General features: G+C 35.5%; 2 protein-coding genes and 1 long non-coding RNA gene across 3 annotated transcripts; all 3 read left to right on the forward strand.

Moving 5' to 3' along the window:
- Positions 1-1,683: 1,683 nt before the first annotated feature.
- On the forward strand, positions 1,684-6,605 carry LOC130046800 (uncharacterized). Its single transcript, XR_008795809.1, has 2 exons — positions 1,684-1,815; positions 6,091-6,605. It is a non-coding gene; the product is annotated as an uncharacterized LOC130046800 (long non-coding RNA).
- A 4,335-nt stretch (positions 6,606-10,940) lies between these two features.
- LOC125647555 (uncharacterized) lies at positions 10,941-14,296 on the forward strand. The gene is made up of 3 exons (XM_048874264.2): positions 10,941-11,042; positions 12,692-13,480; positions 13,660-14,296. The coding sequence occupies exons 2-3, from the start codon at positions 13,291-13,293 to the stop codon at positions 13,917-13,919; spliced, it is 450 nt and encodes a 149-aa protein (XP_048730221.2). The 5' UTR covers positions 10,941-11,042; positions 12,692-13,290; the 3' UTR covers positions 13,920-14,296.
- Positions 14,297-18,819: 4,523 nt separating this feature from the next.
- On the forward strand, positions 18,820-19,767 carry LOC125647198 (5-hydroxytryptamine receptor 4-like). Its single transcript, XM_048873893.2, has one exon. The coding sequence runs from the start codon at positions 18,820-18,822 to the stop codon at positions 19,765-19,767; it is 948 nt and encodes a 315-aa protein (XP_048729850.1).
- The last annotated feature ends 3,921 nt before the right edge of the window (positions 19,768-23,688 follow it).

Genomic DNA, 23,688 nt, shown 5'->3' on the forward strand with positions numbered 1-23,688 from the left:
GGCAGAAAACACATATAGATTAAAACAGTACACATTGTAAGAGAGTTGTCACAGAAAATCATAAGTTTTTTTTTATCTACGTCAAAAACTAATGAACTGCTTACATCATGCATAGCTTTGAGCTACTATTTTATATCTTGATTTTTTTTATATATATATATTTACAGTTTAGAGTGAAAATAAAGAACTGGAGACAACCACAGTGTGTCTCGTAAAATTAGTATGTCACGGTTTTAATTAGCTCACCTGAACCGAAGGTTCAAGTGAGCTTTTCTGATCGCTTTTTGTCCGTCGTCTGTCTGTCTGTCTGTCTGTCCGTCTGTCTGTTAAACTTTTCACATTTTCGACTTCTTCTCCAGAACCACTGGGTTAATTTCAACCAAACATGGCCAAAAGCATCCTTGGGTGAAGGGCTTTCAAGTTTGTTCAAATGAAGGGCCATGTCCCTTTCAAAGGGGGAGATAATCACAAAAATGCAAAAATAGGGTGGGGTCATTTAAAAATCTTCTTCTCAAGAACCACTGAGTCAGAAAAGCTGAAATTTACCTGAAAGCTTCCTGACATATTGCAGATTCAAGTTTGTTCAAATCATGGCCCCCGGTGGTAGGATGGGGCCACAAGGGGGGATCAAAGTTTTACATACAAATATATAGGGAAAAACTTTAAAAATCTTCTTCTCAAGAACCACTAAGCCAGAAAAGCTGAGATTTACATGTAAGCTTCCTGACATAGTGCAGATTCAAGTTTGTTCAAATCATGGCCCCCGGGGGTAGGATGGGGCCACAAGGGGGATCAAAGTTTTATATACAAATATATAGTTAAAATCTTTTTCTCAAGAACCACTGAGCCAGAAAAGCTGATTTTTACATGAAAACTTTCTGACATAGTGCAGATTCAAGTTTGTTCAAATCATGGCCCCCGGTGGTAGGATGGGGCCACAAGGGGGAATCAAAGTTTTACATACAAATATATAGGGAAAAACTTTAAAAATCTCCTTCTCAAGAACCACTAAGCCAGAAAAGCTGAGATTTACATGAAAGCTTCATGACATAATGCAGATTCAAGTTTGTTCAAATCATGGGCTCCGGGGGTTGGATGCCCGGGGCCACAAGGGGGATCAAAGTTTTACATACAAATATATAGTTAAAATCTTTTTCTCAATAACCACTGAGTCAGAAAAGCTGATATTTACAAGAAAACTTTCTGACATAGTGCAGATTCAAGTTTGTTCAAATCATGGCCCCCGGGGGGGTAGGATGGGGCCACAAGTGGGGGGGGGGGGTCAAAGTTTTACATACAAATATAGGAAAAAGCTTTAAAAATCTTCTTCTCAAGAACCATTGGGCCAAAGAAGTTGACATTTACATGAAAGCTTTCTGACATAGTGTAGATTCAAGTTTGCGAAAGGTAGTTTGGGCCATAATAGGGACTAAGGTTTTACATGCAAATATATATGGAAAGTCTTCAGATATGGGCCAAGGTGACTCAGGTGAGCGATGTGGCCCATGGGCCTCTTGTTATATTTCTACTTATATGTTTTTATTGTACATGTGTAATAGTTTCATTTATTTCTTTGACCAATATTTCGATAAGTATTTTTCTATGCACATCAAATCACGTGTTCACTGTAAATATGTATATATACCTGTAACTGATATGTAACTGCCTGTCAACAGTGTTACCTTTCAATTTAATGACGCAGTGATGTGTTCTCTGTCAAACATGCAATTGAATTTTTTTCTTCATTTTTGCGTGCATGATACTGTCATTAGATTCAATTTTGTTTTTTGTTTTCTAGTTGATGATAACAACAAGGTAAGAAATGTAAAGATTGTTTACAAAAGATATTCAAATAACTGTTAAAGTATGTGCTATAAAAGAAGTTACAAATGAAATGAAAATATTTGCGTTAGCTGAATAGTTAATGTACGATTTGTTTAGTTCAGCTGAACCATCGAGTTAAAAGGTCTTCTCAAAGATAGTCCATCATCTTGTCTGTAGTCGTCAATGTTTAAAATATTTGTTCTCATCTCAATATCCATTTAATCAAACTTCCCTTAATCACCCTTATTCATGCACATGTATACTGATGGAACATCCCTCAAATATATATGCAGACATTGGGTTAGTCATTAAAAAAGTCCAAGAAAAGATTAGAATTAGTAATTCAATGCTTTCAGTAATTTTAAATACTTAGTAGATGATTTAGAGAAATAAGTAATTCTGAGTAATTACAAGTACATGTAATTGTATTTACTTGTTTCAGTCAAATGCTATCAATTTCTCTCAAATCAACAAGGCTACACTTTTACATGACGAATAAGTAGGGAAATTTTTATAACATAATATTTTTATTTATAAAAGGGAACATATTTGTTATCAAACAAAATAATGAATATTCAAGTCCTTAATGTATTATACATTCAAATGTGTTCAAGTGATGCCCATCCCCCACTCCACCAGTTTTAGAGTAGAACAACAGAGACCGGGCCGAAATCCAAAAAACCCTTCCTTTTGTCGGGTAAATATCTAAACTGTCTGAAACGTTGTGTGGCCAATTGTCCCTTAGGGAGTCTTCGCTTGGGGTTAAATAAAGTCCCGATGTTTTTCATTTCTATATTACTAGGAACCAATTGGCTTGCTAGTTCAATAAAGAGTAATTTACAAGATATGCACAAATACTATTACAGTGAATACTCATGATCAATATCAAAGGTATCGCATGCAACACAAGAGGCCTGTGGGTCACAACTCTAACCTGAGTGACCTTGGCTCTACTATTCCCAATACTATGACTCCAGCCTAGCCGCAGGGGATTGCGACTCAACTGAACTTGAATCCACTCAACTTGTGGATGCCTCAAAATCATTATGACTTAAATGACCTCATTGCTGTTTTTGTCCAGAATATGAAGTTTTCTGGGATTATAGTCAATGAAGAGGCGCTATGAATTAGGGGGTAAGAGGTACTTAGAACATCATCGGAAGTGTTGTTCAGGCTTCAGCATGTGACTGTTGTAATAAATTGCTTTTAACATTCAAATTCCCATGCCTTTTTTGTCAAGAACCTTCGTCATAGATGTTTCAATGGTTCTGGTACGGACAGGAAGCAGTGAAACGGAAGACCTACTCATTATTATTAACTTAATGAGTTCCTGATTATTCTTCTTGTTTTCTTCGGCACTTTTTAGTTCTCGGAAGATATACAAAACCTTAATGGATGATAGTATAGTATATGTAGATGTGTAGAACGAATGTGATTTTGTCTTTACGTGCATATACATGTGATTGCACGTGTATATGGATTTTTGGTACACTAACTGTTTGGTACACTAATTTTGGAATGATTCTTAAAATGTTTGGTTTTCAATGAAATTGTTTGAGATTTATGCCTATGAGCGCGTGAATTGTTTTAATTTTGAGGTACTAAATGATTTATAACATTTTAAGATTTCCATGAAACGTTTTGAAATTTATGTTGCAGATGTATTTGAGAACTCTCAACTGATCAGTCATCAAAATCTCTTACACATACAAGCACGAGCTTTCAATTTTTATCAGCTAATATCTAAATACCTGTAACTCTTTTATGAAACGAATATTGGCATGGTAAAAGTTACTGACCAGGACAATGCACAATGGATTGATTTTGATTAAATAATGATATACATGTTACTGGTATAACTCTCCTATAAATACAGAAAATAAGGCATTTTTTCTTTATGATTTGACATTCTGTTAATTTAATGTTTTCTCCACATTCTCCGATATTGAAAAATTATTAAACAATATAGTTCGATGAATAATTATTTAGCACTTTATGAATAAAACTCTTTCAGTTTAGATGTGATTTTTCAAAGATTTCTTTTTCAATCTTCATTCTCTTGAAAATGTTTGACCACATACTGTGGTCCCAATCTAGCTCCAAAGAGTCACGGCATCACCTTTCCCGAATTTGAATTCACCTAACAAGGGTATGCCTCAATACCAAAGACTAACATGAAATTGCTGTTCTGGAGAAAAGGACTTTTTAAAAGATGTTCTTTCCTGTACCTGTGCTTCACATAAAATTTGATCCACCCTAACCCCAGGGTTAATAATTTGAATTTTTTAAAAACTCGAATACATCCAACTTTGGTGCGTTTGCATTTTGATATGATTTAGTGTGGCCCTATTACTCAAGAAAAAAAATTCTAATTGGTTTTCTGTATATGTTGTTGTTATTGAAATGGACGTTAAATGCGTTCCCCAATATATTGCCATATATATATATATATATATATATATATATATATATATATATATATATATATATATATATACAAGTGTATATATATGGGAATATTGGTATATGGATAATATTCTTCTCAAGAACAGCAGGGCCATGATTAGTCACATTGACAGTGTAGTGAAGTTTGTTAAAGTTGTAGTCTCCGGGATTAGGGTGGGGTCACAATTGAGAATCAAAAGTTTATATGGAAATATATTGGGGAACACATTTATATATTATATATTAAAATTTGATCTCGGATTGTGGTACCATCCTACTCCTGGGGATCATGATTTAAACAACCTTGAATGTACACTGTGTCAGGAAGGATTCATATAAACCTAAATTTTCTGGCTCAGTGGTTCTCTAGAAGATGTTTTTAAAATAGACTATTTTTGCCGTTTTCCATTGTCTCTCATTTGAAAAAAAAAGCTGAATTCCCTTTAATCAAGGATGAAGTTTCATTGAAATTGACCCAGTGGTTCTGTAGAAGATGAAATTGTGGAGTTATACGGACATACAGACAGACGGACGAACAAACAAACGAAAGACAGAAGGTGATATAAAGCTCAGGCGAGCTATTAAACCTACTCGTATTTAGATTTACATTGTACATGCAAAGAGGTTATTTTCATATACTGTATAACCATTTAAATTCGTGGGGGCCAATTTTCGTGGATTGCTGAATTTTTACGGGTGTATGGGGACGTAATTTCGTGGATTTATATATTTGTAAGAAATATAACTCTGGAATGTAAGTATGATTCTTTATGTAAATTCGAGAGTGAGGGGTACCCACGAATTCCACGAAAATTGAGCCACCACGAATTCTAATGATTCCACAGTACGTGTACATGTACGATATGATATGAGTCGTGAATAACCTTGGAGATCATACTCGGTTATACTATGTTGCTCATGTGTCCATGGTGTTATCAGGGGCAGATTCAGGAATTGTTGTTAGAGGGGGCGAAGCCCTGATGGGGGTTCAGGGGGCGAAGCACCCGAAAGCTCCTGGATTTACAAATTTTATAGGGCTTGAAATATGTCTCCTATGCTATTTGCTATTTTCTGCTATTTTTAATAAGGTGAAATTAATAAAATGACGCAAATTTTAAGGGGTTTTGGAACAAATGTTAGTTCTCCCAATAAAAGTAATTCAATAAATCAAAAGATTTTGTCATTTACTTCTCCGAAAGTGGAAGAAATTATTGCTTCTTTTATCATATACATTTTTCTAAACAAGAGACCACGATTTACCTTAAATTTGAAAATTTTAGGGGAGGGGGCGGGGGCGGGGGCGGCTGCGCCTCCCCCTTAAATCCGCCACTGGTTATGTAAATACATGTACGACTGTAAACTTTTTGTAATCATTTTCCTGTACTTTACATTACATATATTTTTTATGTTTTGTTAGGGATTTTTGGAAGACAAAGTTATTTATGATATATTGGTCTAGCCGTACTTATGAAGACTTGGCTACTTCAGATAATTTTTACCCTTAGAAACTTCAGCCAGCCTCATTTGAATAATGTTTTAATTGTACTTGCCGAAAAAGTCTCATTCAACAAATAACTTTGACGAACTCCAACTGTCATTGTGAAAAACCATATCATCTCAGACATTTTCAATCTTATCCAGTATTTGGTCTTCCCAATTTGTCTGCAAAGGAAGTTATCCTCCACGCAGTGCAAAGAAAAGAATGCGGTTGAGAAAGCCAGTCTTTATAGAATTCTAGACCATGTGTAGACAAAAAATTGTAAAAATTTGAAAAAGTTTCTAGAACCTGTAATAATTTGCATTTTTCTTATATTTCACCAGCATATTTTTAAAACCAACAAAATGAATGTGGCAACCATGTTCTATGTCGGAGTTATTGTAACAACGATATTGATGTCAGTTGATGCAGATCTTATAAAACACGACCTCTCATCTCAACCCAAATGCAAAGAAGTTACCCGCCGCGCAGTGTTTAGAAAAGAGTGTGGTTGGGAAACCGGTCTCTACAGAAATCTAGACCATTATTACCTTAATGGCAGGATCATTGCCTACAAGATACAATGGTTCAATGGCTCCTGGTCGGGTTGGTACGTTCCGGGCGTCAATGACATCGACGGAAAAGTCAACGTGTATAGACACCGCTGTCGTCATTTTCCATGGAAATTGAATTCCGTAAGGAAGATCTGGTCTTATTTCTACGACCACACACACAAGTACATCCTTTGTGTGGACAGACATTGAGAGAAGGCTGAGGAAACGAGGGGAAGACCCTCGAAATGTAACCTTGTCGTTGTTTATCTATACGTGGCAAGATACAGAATAAAAATATAGTCGTTTTTATGTGTTTTATTTAGTATAGCAAACAAACAAAAAAACAGCAAAAAAACCCAACAAAAAACAAACCCACAACTATATGAATAAAACATTGATAAACCATTTCAAGTTTCTATTGAAAACCTTAACTACAGATAGTTGGATGTTTACATTATAAGAATAATTAATTTAATGTTATGTTCAGTAAGAAGTTGATTTTGAAATATCACACACATTTTCAGACATCATGCTTTGGGAAATTAGTTACTTATTTAAAGAATGTTTCATTATATGTCAGACATTATTAGGATTAGGCAGCAGCCTTAACCTATATAATCCTTCTCCTTTTAGGTACAAAGTAATGTCCACATAATAATGAAATACGCAAGTTCCGAGTTACCCAAAAGTTATTTCCCTTTGTCGAACTCTTTCGCATTTTATGACGTATGGTGGGTACACAATGTATACATTATATCGTAGACTGGCATTGTACATAACGATTACGTACGATTAATGTAATGAAAGCGTAACTTTTGTTTATATCAATCACTGGTAAGCATATTCTGGCCATATCAAGCATAATTTGTTTGAATAAGATCATCAAATTGGCTATTAAATCATTATTCGTTTCCTCTTCTAGATGAGTGACCCTTTTATTAAAGAAAGATGGCAATTAACAATATTTGTTTGAGCCATTTTGTTATCCAATATTCATAAACTCACTATAGTTGCCTTTCCCCTGAGATAGGATGGTCTCAGAAACTCTGGATATTATCTTTAGAAATAATACAACGATAGTAATTAGCAAATGTACCCACTGTCATCATATTTTACGTCATAATTTACGGAAGAGTTCGATAAAGGGAAATAACTGTTGGGGAACTCGGAACTTGTATATAATGATGTCTCAATATGCATGTATTTGAAAAGATTTTAAAAAGAAAAAAAACATTAAAGATATAAAAAGTTTGATTAACAGAATGTTACTTCGAATACAAAGTAAAGTAAACCAAACAGAGAAATGGAAAATAGAGGGGGGTGGGGTGGGTGATGGGAACTAAGAAAAGCTAAACAAAAGGAATGAAAAAGAACCAAAAATGATCAAATGAAAAAAGCGGGTACCGATTCAATGAGAAAGTCAGACAAATACAATTTACAGGTACGTACACTAGAATCGGGGACGCCTGCCCTCCTTTGTTTGAAATATTCATTTTGCGTTATTTTTACACGCAAGTAAGATGTATAGGATGACTAAGTCTATTCTTCTAGTTAATTGTATTGAATAGTAAGAATGTACAAGTATAGGTTTTTGAAAAGCTTGCCTTCTAACTTGAATTATCTCTTTGTTTTCATTATTGAAATGTGCCAAAATGGATACCCTTACAAAAGCAGAATCCTGAGTCCCATTGTATAATATTTTCTTCGCAAGTATGACTTTGAATATGAATGGTATTTGTACCAATCAAAAACCATTGTTCCCCATATCAACACTGATCGAAGCCTCTATATCAAAACAGAAAAAGAGATTTTCAGTGTTAAATAAATTATTCTAATTTTTTAAGACTAGTAATGAAACAAAGCAAACAGGTTTCAAATGCTCAAATATTCATAAAAAATATTCTTGCGCAAGTTGTAAAACTGTGTTGTGAACACGGATAAAAACCTGACAATACTATAATGGTCTTATATATCTAATATACACATAGTGTTCCTTAAAGCATTCAAGCAAATGTTAAAATTTCAGTGTACCTCGAATCAAAATATATAGCTGATTTCCTTAAGCGGGATATCTAAGAATTGATGGCATATTAAAGTGTTGAATATCTCTCATTCAGGTTGCCTTGATTCAAAAGAATAAGTAGCTGACATCCTTAAAGGACACATCGCATGTTTTTAAACTTTTTAATTTTTTCAGCAAAATTAATTCATTTCATGCCTAAAACTACTTTACATGTGTTTTAAAGGAAACAGTTTGCGTAGTTTTCGAGTTTGAAAGCGATGAAATTCAAATCTTGCGATATGCATATTTTCTTCGATATTTTACGCGCCATTATCTGTGACGTCATATGCGACCTCGAGCGAGAAGATTTGAAAACAGTTGTTAGCCATTTCATTAACAGATTAGATTTAATTGACAAACAAACAATTATCACATTAACGGCTTGTAAATAACACTGCATTAGGGTGTTTTGTGCCGTTTAAGGGTGTACTTGCTGTCAGTAGAGAGGCTTTGGGCTGTGTTTTTTTCAATTTTCGAAGGAAGGTATGAGGGACAAGACGTGAATATTTTTTGTCGGCACAACGACTTTGCCATAAAAAACCCAGTAGAATTTGTCCCTGTACTTTTTTAAACAAGCACTTGGACAAAGACGTAGATAAACTGCGAGAAAATGGTTCTATCGAAGCTACCCACTGTTACATATAGGCCTACGGGATGATTTCCGTTCTGCTCTCAATACACACTCGCACCAACTGACCTTCACCTTGTAACACTTCGCTAGCAGTGTCTACCAACTGGTAGTTTTAAAAAAGATATCTGAAAAATTATGGCATATCAAGATATCCATTATTACTCCTCGTCATACGTATCGTCGTAAATTAGCCAGCTATCTGATATAAAAACAGAGTTCAATATGGCATTCACACAGATCTTGAATCTCCCTCATGCATAGCTCTTATCCTTGGACGAATTTGGCTCTAGATTTTTGGCACTCTAGTTTTCCTTTTAGCTCCTACAAGTTTATTGTTACTTCGATTTTCCAAAATTTCGGCTTGAGCATCACTGAAGAGACATTATTTGTCGAAATGCGCATCTGGTGCATCAAAATTGGTACCGTATAAGTTTTACATTGTACCTCTAATCAAAATGCATTAGTAGCTGATTTCCTTAAGCGTGATATCTGAAAATTGGTGGCATATCAAGATACCCCATATCACTCCTCGTCATATGTATCGCCATAAATTAGTCAAATATCTTATATAAATACAGAGTTCCTTTAGATATTTACTTAAATGCTGATATTCCATGGTACCTTAAATCAAAATGTATAAGTACAGTAGCTGATTTCCTTAAGCAAGATATCTGACAATTGATTGCAAATTGAGATACCCAATCTCCTTGTCATATATTTACAGTCGTAAATTCGTCGGATATCTAGCACAAATGTACACAAATGTTGAAATTTCAGGGTATCTTAAATCAAAATGTATAAGTACAATAGCTGATTTCCTTAAGCAAGATATCTGACAATTGATTGCAAATTGAGATACCCAATCTCCTTGTCATATATTTACAGTCGTAAATTCGTCGGATATCTAGCACAAATGTACACAAATGTTGAAATTTCAGGGTATCTTGCACAGGGTTTTGACACAATCTGAGCAAACTGGTATATATAGTATATAGAGTGAAGAGAGCTAACAAAACTGCCATTAAATTCTCAGTTGCTCGCTTCAAACTCTCAAAACTTCGGTATTAATCGTGATGATGCATAAAAAGTTTTCCCAGTTGAAAGCCAGAATATTGTTCTGTTTTGTAGTACATAAATCGTTTACCTGACTTCACAGAAACTTTGAAAAAAATAAGTCCAACTTCCGAGAATTAGGTTGCAATCGTTAAGCCTACACAATTTTCTCCATGCAATTTTAATTCATTACGTTGGATTTTATGCATCCGTCATCCGTTGCAGTCCAACTTAGAATTAACGTTTAAAATATAGCTACAATATTCGAATAAATGTTTCGTTTCGGCAAACGAGTCAATCATATTTAAACTTAAAATTTCCGGTGAAGATCCGCAGCAACATTCTCTCACCAGAGGGCGCGCTACGCAAGCTTCACTTTCACCTCTGTTATCGTCTGATAAATAGTTCGGCTAACCACATGATCTCGCACGGACAAAATGACGTCTTTGACTCCAAGAGAAAGGCACGTTTCTGTTCTTTGTGCAATGTCAGATTTTCATCATTATAATCTCGCTAGTTTTTTTTTTTAATGTAGAGTCCATAGTTACGAAGTGAAAGTGAAATAATACATTTGACAAGACAAAATAGTTCCATAAATATGGAGGTTGCACTAACGTAATACAGCGTTTCGATACCTGCCAATGTGTTTTTAACTCATAAATGTATGTTTTATTTATGAAAATGATGCAGATTTATTTTATTTTCAAAGACGCTTTGTTTTACAAAATTCTTGTAAATTAGACGATAACAGAGGTGTTGTGTAGCCTGGTTCCGGCCGGTGTCGGGTGGTTTCGTCCCGATTACATATTCGCACCGAGTGGATTCGTACCTTTACCTGTACCCAAGTGGATTCGTTCCGAGTGGTTTCGCCCCATTGAGTAGGTAGCAACTGTGGTCGGAACGATTGATCAGTGCATACTCTCCTTTAACGATGAACAATTGAATTGAATTGAAATTAGGGGATGAATGCTATTTATTAATTTACCGACGCCCAAGGTATGTTCATTTTGATCATTATACCAACAATTTTTGGATGTTTATATACGGCAACAGTGGTAGGGACGATTGATCAGAGCATACTCTCTTTAAATGATGAGCAATTGAATTGAAATTAATGAATACGAGTATACAGTATATTAATTTACCGACGTCCAAACTATGTCCATTTCTATCATTATACCAAGAATTTTTGCCATGGCAAGTTGCATATTCATTGTGGAAAATCAGTAAGTAAAAATTATCATATAAAACAGAATTGGCATTATGTAGATAAAATTAGTGTGTCTATTATGTGATTTTATTAATCTTAGGTATATTTATATAAATCTCAAATTGAAGAATTCAATTTAATAGCATAAACGTAAAGCAGCAATGTAGTAAAAGTAGTTGATCATTTTAAGAAAGTGAATTTTGAGATATGTTAAATTGTTATAATTTTAAGATATGTTAAATTGTTATATTATTTTATGAATGTAAGCTCTCTAAAAAGGGATTCTTTAAAGATAATGTTAGAAGCGATAGCAGAAATGAAATAATTAAATATTTCATTGCTTTTTCACCACTTCATATTGTAACATTAAAATTTCGTGTAAGAAATCACAAAGACGTCTACAATAACCAGCTTAATCAGGATTTAGAAGTTCACACAGTCATTTACCATACTTTCATAAACATCACACGGGGCAAAATGAAATGAATGTTAATGTCAACAAAAAAGTATATATATATATATATATATATATATATATATATATATATATATATATATATATATATTAATATACAAAGACACTATCTTGATTACATTTTAAAGTTGTAAAGATACCATTCTAATATTCAGGCACAAAGTTAAAGGTTATATTATCTTAGATGTTGAATCCTATAGATTGTCGACACTACTTTAGAAGATCATGCATTTCTTTACCAAACTTGAAAAATACACAATAAAACCTATTATTTTTTGTCTCATTCATGCTATCAAACTTCATTATGACCTATATTGCAATTGATCTGCGTCCGTCGTCGTCCGTCTTTTTAACTAAGGCGTTTTATTTTCCCCCAAACTTTTGTTTATCTATGATGGTATATTTATACGGTGGTATATTTAGGACATGCATATATTTTTTTTACTTCTTCTTATTTTGTAAGGAAATTATGTCGTTTGCACGAGATAATAAGTCGTGCGAACGACATAATTTCCGTATTTAAAAAAAAAACCCAGTAAGTTTTAAATACCAATCAGTCTATTACTGTAAAGAAATCAAGGAACGTTTTTTTGATAGGTATTGAAATGTGTACATGAAAGGCGAAGATAACGGAAAGTGATCAATCTCATAACTCCTACAAGCAATACAAAATAGATAGTTGAGCAAACACGGACCTCTGGACGCACCCTGTCCCATGTAGTTATTTATTTATTTTCTTTTTTTTCCCTTTGCACCTTCTATATACTTGACTGACCAAAGTCTATGATATTCAGAAGTTGACTTCATTACTTAATATCTAGTGCGAACGACATAATTTCCTTAGAAAATAAGTCGTGCGAACGAGATATTTTTCACAATAAGAAGTACAAAAATTTTAACTATTTCCTACACAGCTGGTAGTACTTAGCCCTAGTTGTAATTATATGCAATTTCATTTAGGTGCGACCCAAACAGCATGCCCTTTGCTGCGATGCATGCAACCGCTGGCAGCATCGACTGTGTGAGACCAGCATCTCACGGTCATTGTACATGGCCACTATGCGAGGAGAGGGGATCGTGCAATGGTATTGTAGGGACTGCACCCAGCCAACCTTCGTAGTTGAAGAGAGTTCCATGGAACAATCCATAGCTCTCCCTATTCTGGAATCTACAAGAATTGATGTAATATATATGTCATATAGTAGAATATAACGTAACACACAGACAGACACACACACACACACACACACACATATATATATATATAGAGAGAGAGAGAGAGAGAGAGAGAAGACACACACACACACACACACACACATATATATATATATATATATAGAGAGAGAGAGAGAGAGAGAGAGAGAGAGAGAGAGAGAGAGAGAGAGATAATAGTTACTTTTCGCAATGATCAGTAAAAGTATAGGTAAAAATTAAACACGAAGACGTTTAGTAAAGCTTTAGCGCTTTCATTTCAAATCTTCTGGCGCCGGATTCAGGACCTTGGTCTTGCACCGACGTACAAGAGGAGAGAAGCAACCCATCGGTACTTAAAACAACTAATGGCCCTTCCATTTTTACCACATCAAGACATTGGACCTGCGTTCCAGACCCTCACTGGCCGGGCTAGTACTGAGGAACTGCGATCATTGGTTGGGTACATGGATAGACAGTGGATGAAGAATCCTCTCTTCCCACCATCTGCTTGGTCAGCCTATCGTGTGCCAGTAAGGACAAACAATGATGTTGAAAGTACTAATAAAATGTTTAGTATTTTATTGCTTTCATTTTTTTTAAGAGTTGAAAGTACTAATAAAATGTTTATTATTTTGTTGCTTTCATTTTTTTCCAGAGGATGCTAAATATACACAACTGTCCTTTTGGTTGTTTTTTGTATTATTTATTTTATTTTTTTATCATTTGTATTTCAGGCTGGCATCATCGCATAAATGGAAAGGCGGGGCACCGAGGATGCGGGTTTTACGTCCTCTGCCCTCTCCTCCTACAAAACGCACGTCTGGTGGAGAGTAGAGTCCACAGCGACAACATCTGTCGCAATGTGAGGAAAAGTTCGACAACGGTGCAAAAGAAACTAGATGCCGCATGGGAGAAATACGATGTTGGCGATGTGAGCGCGGGACACTTTCTCCGCATATGTGGAGCAGTGTATGCCCCAGTGTCCAAGGATTAATGTGTGATGTGAAGAGATGTGAAATGTCAATATGATCTCTGATACAGTGAATGTTGACTAAAATATGTTGTGTATTATTTATATTGTTAAATATGTATGAAAATGTGATAAAAGAACATGTGTACCAATAAAAAGATAACTTGTATTTGATTCTTCTCTTTTCACTAAACAAGGTCACTACAGTACACGTTTGCGATTGAATTGCAATACCGGTAACTTTATATCAAAATCAGTGAAGGATTTGTGATTTTTTAAAATAGTGATAGTGATAGCTGCAGTGCAAATTATCTACTAGGGTCGTTCAACAATATTGTCATACAAAAACTTGGATTACTATATATGCTATCCCAAACGTATATCTATTCTATTATGGATGTAATAATACAGTATATGATTAAAAATACAGTGATATAAATTAATGGGTTTTTTTTTTTTAAGAAATACCCGTAAAAAACAGAAATAAAATATCATTACAAAATTGGGGCGAAACCACTTGACTATAAGGCAATGTTCTACCTTAGGTTATCTGCATTGGAAATGGGACGAAACCACTCGGTGCGAATCCACTCGGTGCGAATATGTAATTGGGACGAAACCACCCGCATTCGTTCCGGCCTACCCATAATGTGCGGAGCATTATGGGTAGGCCGGAACCAGGCTAAGGTGTTGTGGAGCGTAGCGTAACGCCCTCTGGTGAGAGATTGCCGCAGCAAAAGTAGTAATATAATCCAATCGTTTTGCACCTTTTGAACTTGAGTCATTCAGTGCTGAACAACCATAATATGGTGGACTCGTTTGAACTGGGATTCTAATAGCTGGTGAAAACGAATCTGATCTGCCGAAACGGACGATCAACATTCATTCAAATATTGTAAGGGTGTTCACAAGTAGCTATATTTTAAACTGTAGTTCTAAGTTGGACGGCAACGGATGACGGATGCATAATATCCAACGTAGTGAAGGAAAATTGCATGGAGAAAATGATGTAGGCTTAACGACGGCGACCTAATTCTCAGAAGTTAATAGATTATTTTTTCAAAGTTTCTGTGAATTCAGGTTAACGATTTATGTATTACAAAACAGAACGCTTTCAACTGGGGATTTTTTAAAGCATTATCACGATTAATACCGAAGTTTTGAGAGTTGAAACGAGGAACCGAGAATTTAATGGCTGTTTTGTTAGCTCCCTTTACTCTATATACTACATGTATATATACCAGTTTGTTCAGATTGTGTCAAAACCCTGTCAGTGTGGTATCTTGAATCAAAGTGTAAAAGTAGCTGATATCTTGAAATAGATGGTACAACTGTATATGAAATGAATGAAGATCTGAATTCAATCCGTTTCATTTTCAAAGGAAACAATCAACCGGAAAAGTTTATTCGTACAAATTGGGCATGTAATTTGGAATTTCATACACCATCTTTAGAAATAAACCTGATAGATAATCATATTCAAACTCGGTAACCTTTATCTGGTAGCAGCTGGCTACTAGTAGCTAACATTTCTTACTTTAAATAGCTGACTGCTAGTAGCCAACTTTTCTCTTTTTAATTAGCCAGTTACTAGTAGCTGGTTACTAGTAGCTAACTTTACATCTTCGCTAGCCAAGGGTTTTCGGTCCACTCCGCTCCCCATTATGGGAAAACCCTTGGCTAGCGAAGATGCTAACTTTACCGATCTACCATTCTTCCTCATAAATATGTATAAGAAAATCACCGTTATCCTCTTACGTTGGGTAGACCAGTACTTCTTTAATAACCGTACATAATTTGTCGAAATTGTCAAATCAAAATTTTCATAGTTAATCATACAGTAGACATTGTCTGCTTTTTAACATCGAACAAAATACTGTTTAATACGGTATTGTAATTATGGTTATAGCTGATCTATGCAGCTGGCCTAGAGCAAAACAATGTTATGCTATTTTCCTTTAACTTGTGAAGCAATGTGCAGCGTGGACATTGAAAATGTGAATGCATGTTGTTGGAGAGGGAGGACATGTCCTCATTCTGTGTAGTCTCAACGTGAGGAATATAACCTTATCTATCAACAAACATTGTAAATAACGGAAAAAATAACTCGCAATGCTTTTCTCAAATCAACAACATCAAAACGTATGACCATTCCTCACAATAAATCAAAGACTAGACTTTTTGACATTATAGACAGTTGTTTCTCTAACAAAAATGGAAAACGGAAATATTCATCTCTATTGATTAGTCATCCAAAAAATTACTTTCTTAAACATCACTCTGATTCCACATTTGAAATTAGAAATATGCAGGAGTTCCTCATTGACAATATCTTCGTGATCTTCGGTGATCAGGTCTTCCAACAGTCTGTTGGAATTCCCATGGGCACGAATTGTGCTCCTTTGTTAGCTGACCTGCTTTTATATTCATATGAAGCAGAATTTATAAAAAAAAAAAAAATAATTCTACGTGAAAAGAAAAAAGCTCTTGCTGTGGCCTTCAATTCGACATGTAGCTATATCGACGACGTTTTGTCTATTAACTAATTTTTATTCATATGTCGATTCCATATACCCCTGTAAACTCGAAATAAAAGACACCACAGAGTCATCCACTTCTGCTTCATGTGGTGTTTATATATCTCAATTGATTCGATGCGCAAGAGCTTGTTCTGCGTATGATCAGTTTTAAACCGAGGCAGATACCGACAAACCAGTTGATGGTGCGGGGGTTTTGAACAGTCTCGTTTTAAGTCAGCATTTCGCAAATTATATGGTCGTTACAACAATCTAGTTTGCCAATACAACCTATCATTGGGTCAAATGCTGTCTGACTTGTCTCATACCGATTGCTAGGCCGTTCTTGGCACACTAATTTTGACTACGGATAACTCCGTTTACCTGATCAAGATATAGTGCTCAAGGCGGGTGTGACCGGTCGACAGGGGATGCTTACTCTTCCATGGCACCTGATCCCACCTCTGGTATATCCAGGGGTCCGTGTTTGCCCAGCTCTCTATTTCGTATTGCTCATAGGAGTTATGAGATTAAGATTAAGTTCCTTAGAATTTTTTAGAATCCACATTTTATTTAATTTTTTTTTATTAAAATTATTATTATTATCATTATTTATTATTTATTATTTATTTTGATTTTTCTGGCATATGTAGTCGCACAGTACGTTTGAAGTTTCTCCTTCACAGCTGTTAATATTTTCGTGAGGAGCAAAGATTGGTAGAACATTTACTGGATCCAACGATGTATCTTTGTAAGGATTTTTATGAAGTTTAGGAATCCAGTATAGGTACGGTAACTCATATTTATCCGACCCATTTACTGGCAGATTAAATGTGTCTAAAACTGAAGCATGGTTTTGAAGAATTTCGTCTTTTAAAAGTACCGGTACAAGTACACTTACCAAAAGTGGAATTAATGCCAAGTTCGTTTAAAATACAGTTGTAATAACGAGCCTTACAAACAAAGACAATGTTGCTACAAGCTTTGTCAGCTGGAACCAAAACATATTCCTCATGTAACCTATTTAATTCTTTTATCACTTCTGGTTTACTAAACACAGAAGGATAGATGGTACGTACTTTTGTCTTAATATGTCTAATGCGGGATTTTGATATTTCTCTTATACTTTTAATGCATTCTGACAATGTATCAAGTTCTTTTTCATATTTAGCCCATCGTCTGGCATAATCCTCGACAGAAGTCGTGATAGAGATGAAGTTCTGTCACCAATTGAAAGACCGAAGTATTTAGGACCTTTTTGAATAAGTGATTTGAGGTCCTCATTTTCAACTATATCAACATCACTAGTAATGACATATCCAGCTGGACTACTGTTGAAAGAAGATGAAGAACAAGAACACGTTGGTGGATTACGTTTAAGATGGTCTATATCGAGGCACTGCAAAGTTTGTTTATAATCAAAAAGCTTGGATGCAACAGTAGAAGTATATGTGTAGGAAATACTAGGTGTAGACTTGAAATAAGTTGGAATACATGACTGAACTCTTTTATGACGAAGAATGTTGCTTATGTTGACGGCATCTATTCCTTTGTTTGTGAATTTGAGCTTAAGGAACTGGCGGCATGATTTGGAAGGAATATCATCCATGACCCGTGGTGGTTTAAAGAGCCTGTGATTGGCAACATCCATAATCACAGAGTTCAGCCTATATTCAGGTGTTGAAAAATCCAGGTATTAGATTAGCTGTGGCTTCTTGAAATAACGTATGTAAAACTCTCAATGGAACCGAGTAAAGTTTTGTGCGAATATGATGTGGACCGTCTGTTGAAGTAAGGTAAAAGTGAATCGGATGTCACATCATTTATACTTGGTCTTTTATATGAACGATGTCCATGTGTCAATTTAGAATCAGTCGGCAACACCGTCATAAGACCAGTATTGGAATAAATGGTATTCTTTATCAGAATAAACCTGTATGTTTGGTTTTTTTTTAAAGATTTCAAATATTTTGACAACAAATATTGAGCAAATATTTCAAAATTTGCCATAATTATACAGTGGGTTTTTTTTTTCAATTTCAACATTGCAAGTCACACATTATCACAAAACTAACCGCTGGAAGCGGAAACAAGTCTACAATGAATGACATTGATTTGATTTTTAGGAAATGAAAATAAGAAGGCTGAAATAGACATTGCGCCTTCATGTTTTCAAAAAAGAACATTAATAAAAAGAAAAAAAAATTGTTCAATGGAAACACGATGATTGACAAGATTGATCAATGAATATTCATTTCCTGTAAACCAGCTTCTGCACCAATAAGATGAACTCTTATTTTTTCCACACAATCATTAGGTATACGTTTTGAGGTGACAAAATATCTTAGAAAGAGAAAACGAATGCGAATCAGTGTGGCCTGTATGAGTTTTGACATTATATATTTACTATGAACAACAGCAACGATAGCTATCCCCTGGGGTTCGTCAGACGGGGTGAGATCGAGAATGTTTTTCTGGCACTAACATTAGGCATTGTGGCGTTGTTTTCTGTCTTTGGAAATGTTGCTGTGATTATAGCGATTTTCATGAGCCATGTCCTAAGAGAGGAATTACCAAATCGTCTCATCGTCAACCTTGCTATCGCTGACCTCACAAATGGGTTTTTTGTCATGTCCAGCAGTCTCTTGTCTGTGATGGCCGACTGCTGGGAATTTGGAGCGGTGTATTGTGACTTTATGTGTGCTATGAACTACTGTCTCCTCATCACCTCCATGTTGACTCTGTGTTTTATAAGTTGTGACAGATTCCAAGCGATTACCTATCCGCTTCACTACCTGGACAGAATAAAACCCGTACATATCAATGTCATGATTGCCTATTCGTGGTTACAGGGTGTTCTGTTTTCGGTGGTTCCCTCTGCGCTTGATTGGGTGGAGTACGACTATTGGGAGACTGTGTGCGCCATACAGTGGCACAGAGAGCGACAAGCCATATACTATGTAGTATTTGCCTTTATTTTGTGTTTTCTTCTCCCGGGATTCATTCTCATACTCAATTACTATAAGATTATCAAACAGATAAACACCAAAGTAACTTGCTCCACTGCACCCGGTAGTACATACAGCACAAGTTCAAAGGCCATTCGCAGCCTCCTCATCGTTGTTATCGCGTATTTTGTGTGTATGACTCCTTTCAGTGTGACCAAATTGATTAAGGTCTTTATTACCCAAGAGACATTGCTTAACAGTCGTGTGAATTCTGCTGCCAGTGTTGTTGCATTCATGTCTAGTGCTGTAAATCCGTTCATTTACGGAATATTTCGCAAAGACTTCAGACGTGCTTACAAAAGAATAGTTGTATCCATTTTGAATAGAGGCAAAGAAATATGCTTTTAGAATTCAAACATGTTTGCATGTGAAGAGCGAATTGTAACAACTTCAGTAATGGGTCAAGCAAACATCTGTTAACTGCATACGTCGATGGAAAGACTTGTTCACAAGAGAACAATAGTAGGCAATGCATGTCATGGTCAATCCTCTACTTGCATTTTCCAATGTGCTAATTAAGTATTGTCAAAATAAGATAAAATATAATAACATGTATGATTCACGAAACATTGCTACGTGTGTCATGAAATACCGAAAGTCGACCACGGAGATGGTAGTTCCAATGTAAGTGTAACCCCGGCATGACGTCATGGTGTGAGCAAACTTAATCTACTTTACACGAGAGTGCTTACAGATATCCATATGATAAAGTACTTTTGTACGTTGTTCTCGAGTAAATTTTCAAAACTTTTCCCGAAATTTCATTATGTTAAACTTTAAAAACCCTATTGTGGAACCCGTCCAGTCCTAGGGGTGATGCAGCGAACAAATCTAAATGTGCTATACATGAGAAGAAATCAATGTTATCATTTTGACAAACTGTGCTTGTACGATTCTTGAGAAAAATTATTTTAAAAGAATTTTCATTTTTTGGGGATAAAACTCAAACAAATTCAACCCCCATTGTAAACACACTTTCATCTACATGTATATGATATCTTGTATATGTAAATTCAACTGTACCCTTGCGATACATTAGGAGATCAATTAAACCCCATCCTATTTTTAGCTCACCTGAGCTGAAAAGTAAAAATTAATACTTTGTAAAACTGAGTTATGTAGCATTTAAGTAAGGTTTATATTTTTGAATAAATAGTGATTCTTTGGTTTCACGTTCTTTTTCTGTTGTGTCTTTATAGAATTTTTAAATTGGAAAAACGGTAAAAATCGGAGTAATGTTTTGGTGCAATTTCTAATGTGTTCGCTTACATTACTGTTTTCCCGTATTATTTCACGAAGGTTATATTATGAAGTCATAATGAACTCAAATATTAATTAATCAAAATTTCTCGCATATAGATATCAAGATTATTGAATATAAATCAAAATTTTCGCATATAAATACATATATATTGATTTTTGAATATAAATCAAGATTTATCAAATATGAATAACAAAATTATTGAATATACAATGTAAATCAAGATTTTCGCATATAAATAATAAGATTTGTATAATATTGCAACGTTTGACAATAAAACGTATTTTCATAAAATCTTAAAATCGGTCTGTAACTCTCGATTGTTGTAAGTTCCTGTAGCAGATATTTGATTGCGTTGTCTTTAAATGTAATCGCTTTTTGAGAAATGCAGCGTCTAAATGAGGTTCAACGCAACAACGCAGCTGGAAGAAGGTGTGACGTCTCAATTTGCAGTTGCACGAGATTGCGATGTTGCACAACGCACTATATCTCGCCTTCCGAGCAAATATCAACACCATTGTCCAACAAATGATCGTCATAGAGCATGTAAACCACATTTGACATCAGCAGCACAGGATTGCTTCATCCTCGTCAACGATTCACAACACTGTCATTCGCTGAATATCAGATCAGACTGTTCGCAATTGACAACGAGATGCTGGGATTAGAGTACGCAGACCTGTTCGTGGCATTGTTCCAACTCAGAAACATCACCGTAACCGACTTCAATGGTCTCTGACTCATCTGGTATGGCCGCAGCAACGCTGGCGGACAGTTTGATTCAGCGATGAATCTCGATCTTTACTGCAGAGGCCTGATGGAAGACTCGGAGTGTACAGGCGCCAAAATGAACGTTTTTACGCAAAATTGCATCCAGGGGCCTGACCGTTTTGGAGGGGGTGGTGTTATGATGTGGACGGCAATATCCTATTCAGGCAGGACAACATTGGTTCATATACAGGGTCCTTTGACAGCTCAACAGTATATTGATGGAGTCATACAGCCACGAACACCATTCCAATAATGCAGCATCCTAGAGCAATCACATATTCCAACATGGCAACTCCAGACCACAAGTGATAGTCTGCAAAGACCCAATATGCAGGTTCTTTCTTGCCCATCCAGATCACCAGATTTGAACCTTATGCATAGGAGGATCTGGATAGGTGCATCCGCCAAAGACAACCGCAGTCTCATACTCTGCATCTGGCCCAAGCTTTCGGTCTCATACTTTGCATCTGGCCCAAGCTTTGCAGTTAGGGTGGAACAACATCTCTAGACGGTTTTCGAGACTTAATTCCGTATATGGGAAGGCGTTGTCAGGCAGTCATTGGTGGTCGTATAGTGGGACACACTAGATATTGTTTGATTTTTTTCAGAATTAGTATATACCTACATATTGCCCCTTGAGGGCCATTGATTGGAAAATAAAATATGTTCTATGTTATATAATTTCTATGGAAATGAGGGGGTATCTATATTCGGTCTTTCCTACCCCCGTTTCCACAGACATTAACTTACATGTATCTAGCCAGTGTTGATGGTAATGTCGAGTTTAATATTCACACCAAACCCACTGACTCTTATCTACATCTCATGCCTTCAAACTGCCATCCTCCCTATACGTTCAAAGGAGTATCTAAATGTACCCCCAGTCCATCGCATCTGCTCCACTCCTGCACTTTATCAAGGACAGAGCACCAATCAGAAAAAACATCTGTGCAAGAGATGAATTGAAGCCCCAAAAATCCAAATAGCTATTGATGAGATGTTAAAGCACGACAGACAAACCCTACTACAATATGCAGAAAAATGGTAGGTGACAGATTTCCAATGGTAACAATGCACTACCCTGTCTTTAAATTCTTCTCAAAATTCTGAAGCAGCATATATTTCCATTTTCCAGACTAACTCAAGAATGGCCGAGGTCTTCAAAGGTCATTCATGGTGGTGCAAACCAAACTGGAAAAATGCTTTGTCCAATGGGGACTTTAAAACTAATTCTGATGACAGGTGTATTATGTGCAATTATCAAGTGTGTGTGTGTGTAGTCCATCAAGATAAGGCATTAAATATTACTATTAGATGTTAAAAGTAATAAAGATACGGAAATCAATGGTATACCCACTGTGAATTTTTTAAGATCGAGGTCTCAAACGAATATAAATCGTTTGATATATTATTTTCCATTGTATTTTTCTAGAAGTGAACATCTTATACATGTATATGAAACAAGTCCTAGTATTGATTCATTGTTGGAAAATATGCAATTCAGGTTTAGTAAATGTTGTGAAGCCGGAAACGGGGGCGTGGTATTTCCGTACACTGAGTTTCCTGTTGAGTATATTCTCTTCAAATGAGCTCTGACTAATACCAAATGTTAGGTCGTTCTTTAAATACTGCTTTTGACTATTGGTTACTTCGTTTATCTGATCAAAATATAGGGTTCATAGCGAGTGTGACTGGTCAACAGGGAATGTTTCCAGGGATCTGCGTTTGCCCTACCTCAATTTTATATTCTTTTATTGTATTCATTAAATTGTTCACTGTTCGTTATCCTCACTTTTTCATTTATATGTACATTATAATCGCATGCGGATGAATTTTGCGATTAGTTTATTTTAGCAAAATCGCAACAACATGCAAATATTTCCAAGTTTAAGATGATTAAAGCAGCAAACGTTATTGACTAATGTTGTATTGCCTTAACACAAGCCATTGGAATAGCAAACCGCCCTATAACAAACCTACGAACTCAGCGTAAAGTATAAATCGAGGGCAAATCACCTTAAGAACACAAACACTTGAATCTTTTAGGAAGATCATTTCAATGTTAACTCTCCCCTATGAACAATATCTATAGCTTTCCATCTCTTCATTTTAAAATAGTAACATTAATTCAAACTACAATGACGTCACAATGCCATTCTTAACAATAACGTTGAAGAAACCATACATGGCTACTATAATATTCAATTGTTGTTGGAACAACAGGGACATATATTGTA

This window comes from Ostrea edulis, chromosome 6 (assembly GCF_947568905.1).
Source record: "Ostrea edulis chromosome 6, xbOstEdul1.1, whole genome shotgun sequence".
Classification (NCBI taxonomy): Eukaryota; Metazoa; Mollusca; class Bivalvia; order Ostreida; family Ostreidae; genus Ostrea; species Ostrea edulis.

What these genes read in the sequence shown, in the direction of transcription:
- LOC125647555 (XM_048874264.2), top strand. Translation starts at nt 13,291, where the DNA reads ATGGCCCTTCCATTTTTACCACATCAAGACATTGGACCTGCGTTCCAG. An exon ending in GACAAACAATGATGTTGAAA is followed by an intron (nt 13,481 to 13,659) that starts GTACTAATAAAA and finishes TTTGTATTTCAG; the next exon opens with GCTGGCATCATCGCATAAAT.
- LOC125647198 (XM_048873893.2), top strand. Translation starts at nt 18,820, where the DNA reads ATGAACAACAGCAACGATAGCTATCCCCTGGGGTTCGTCAGACGGGGT.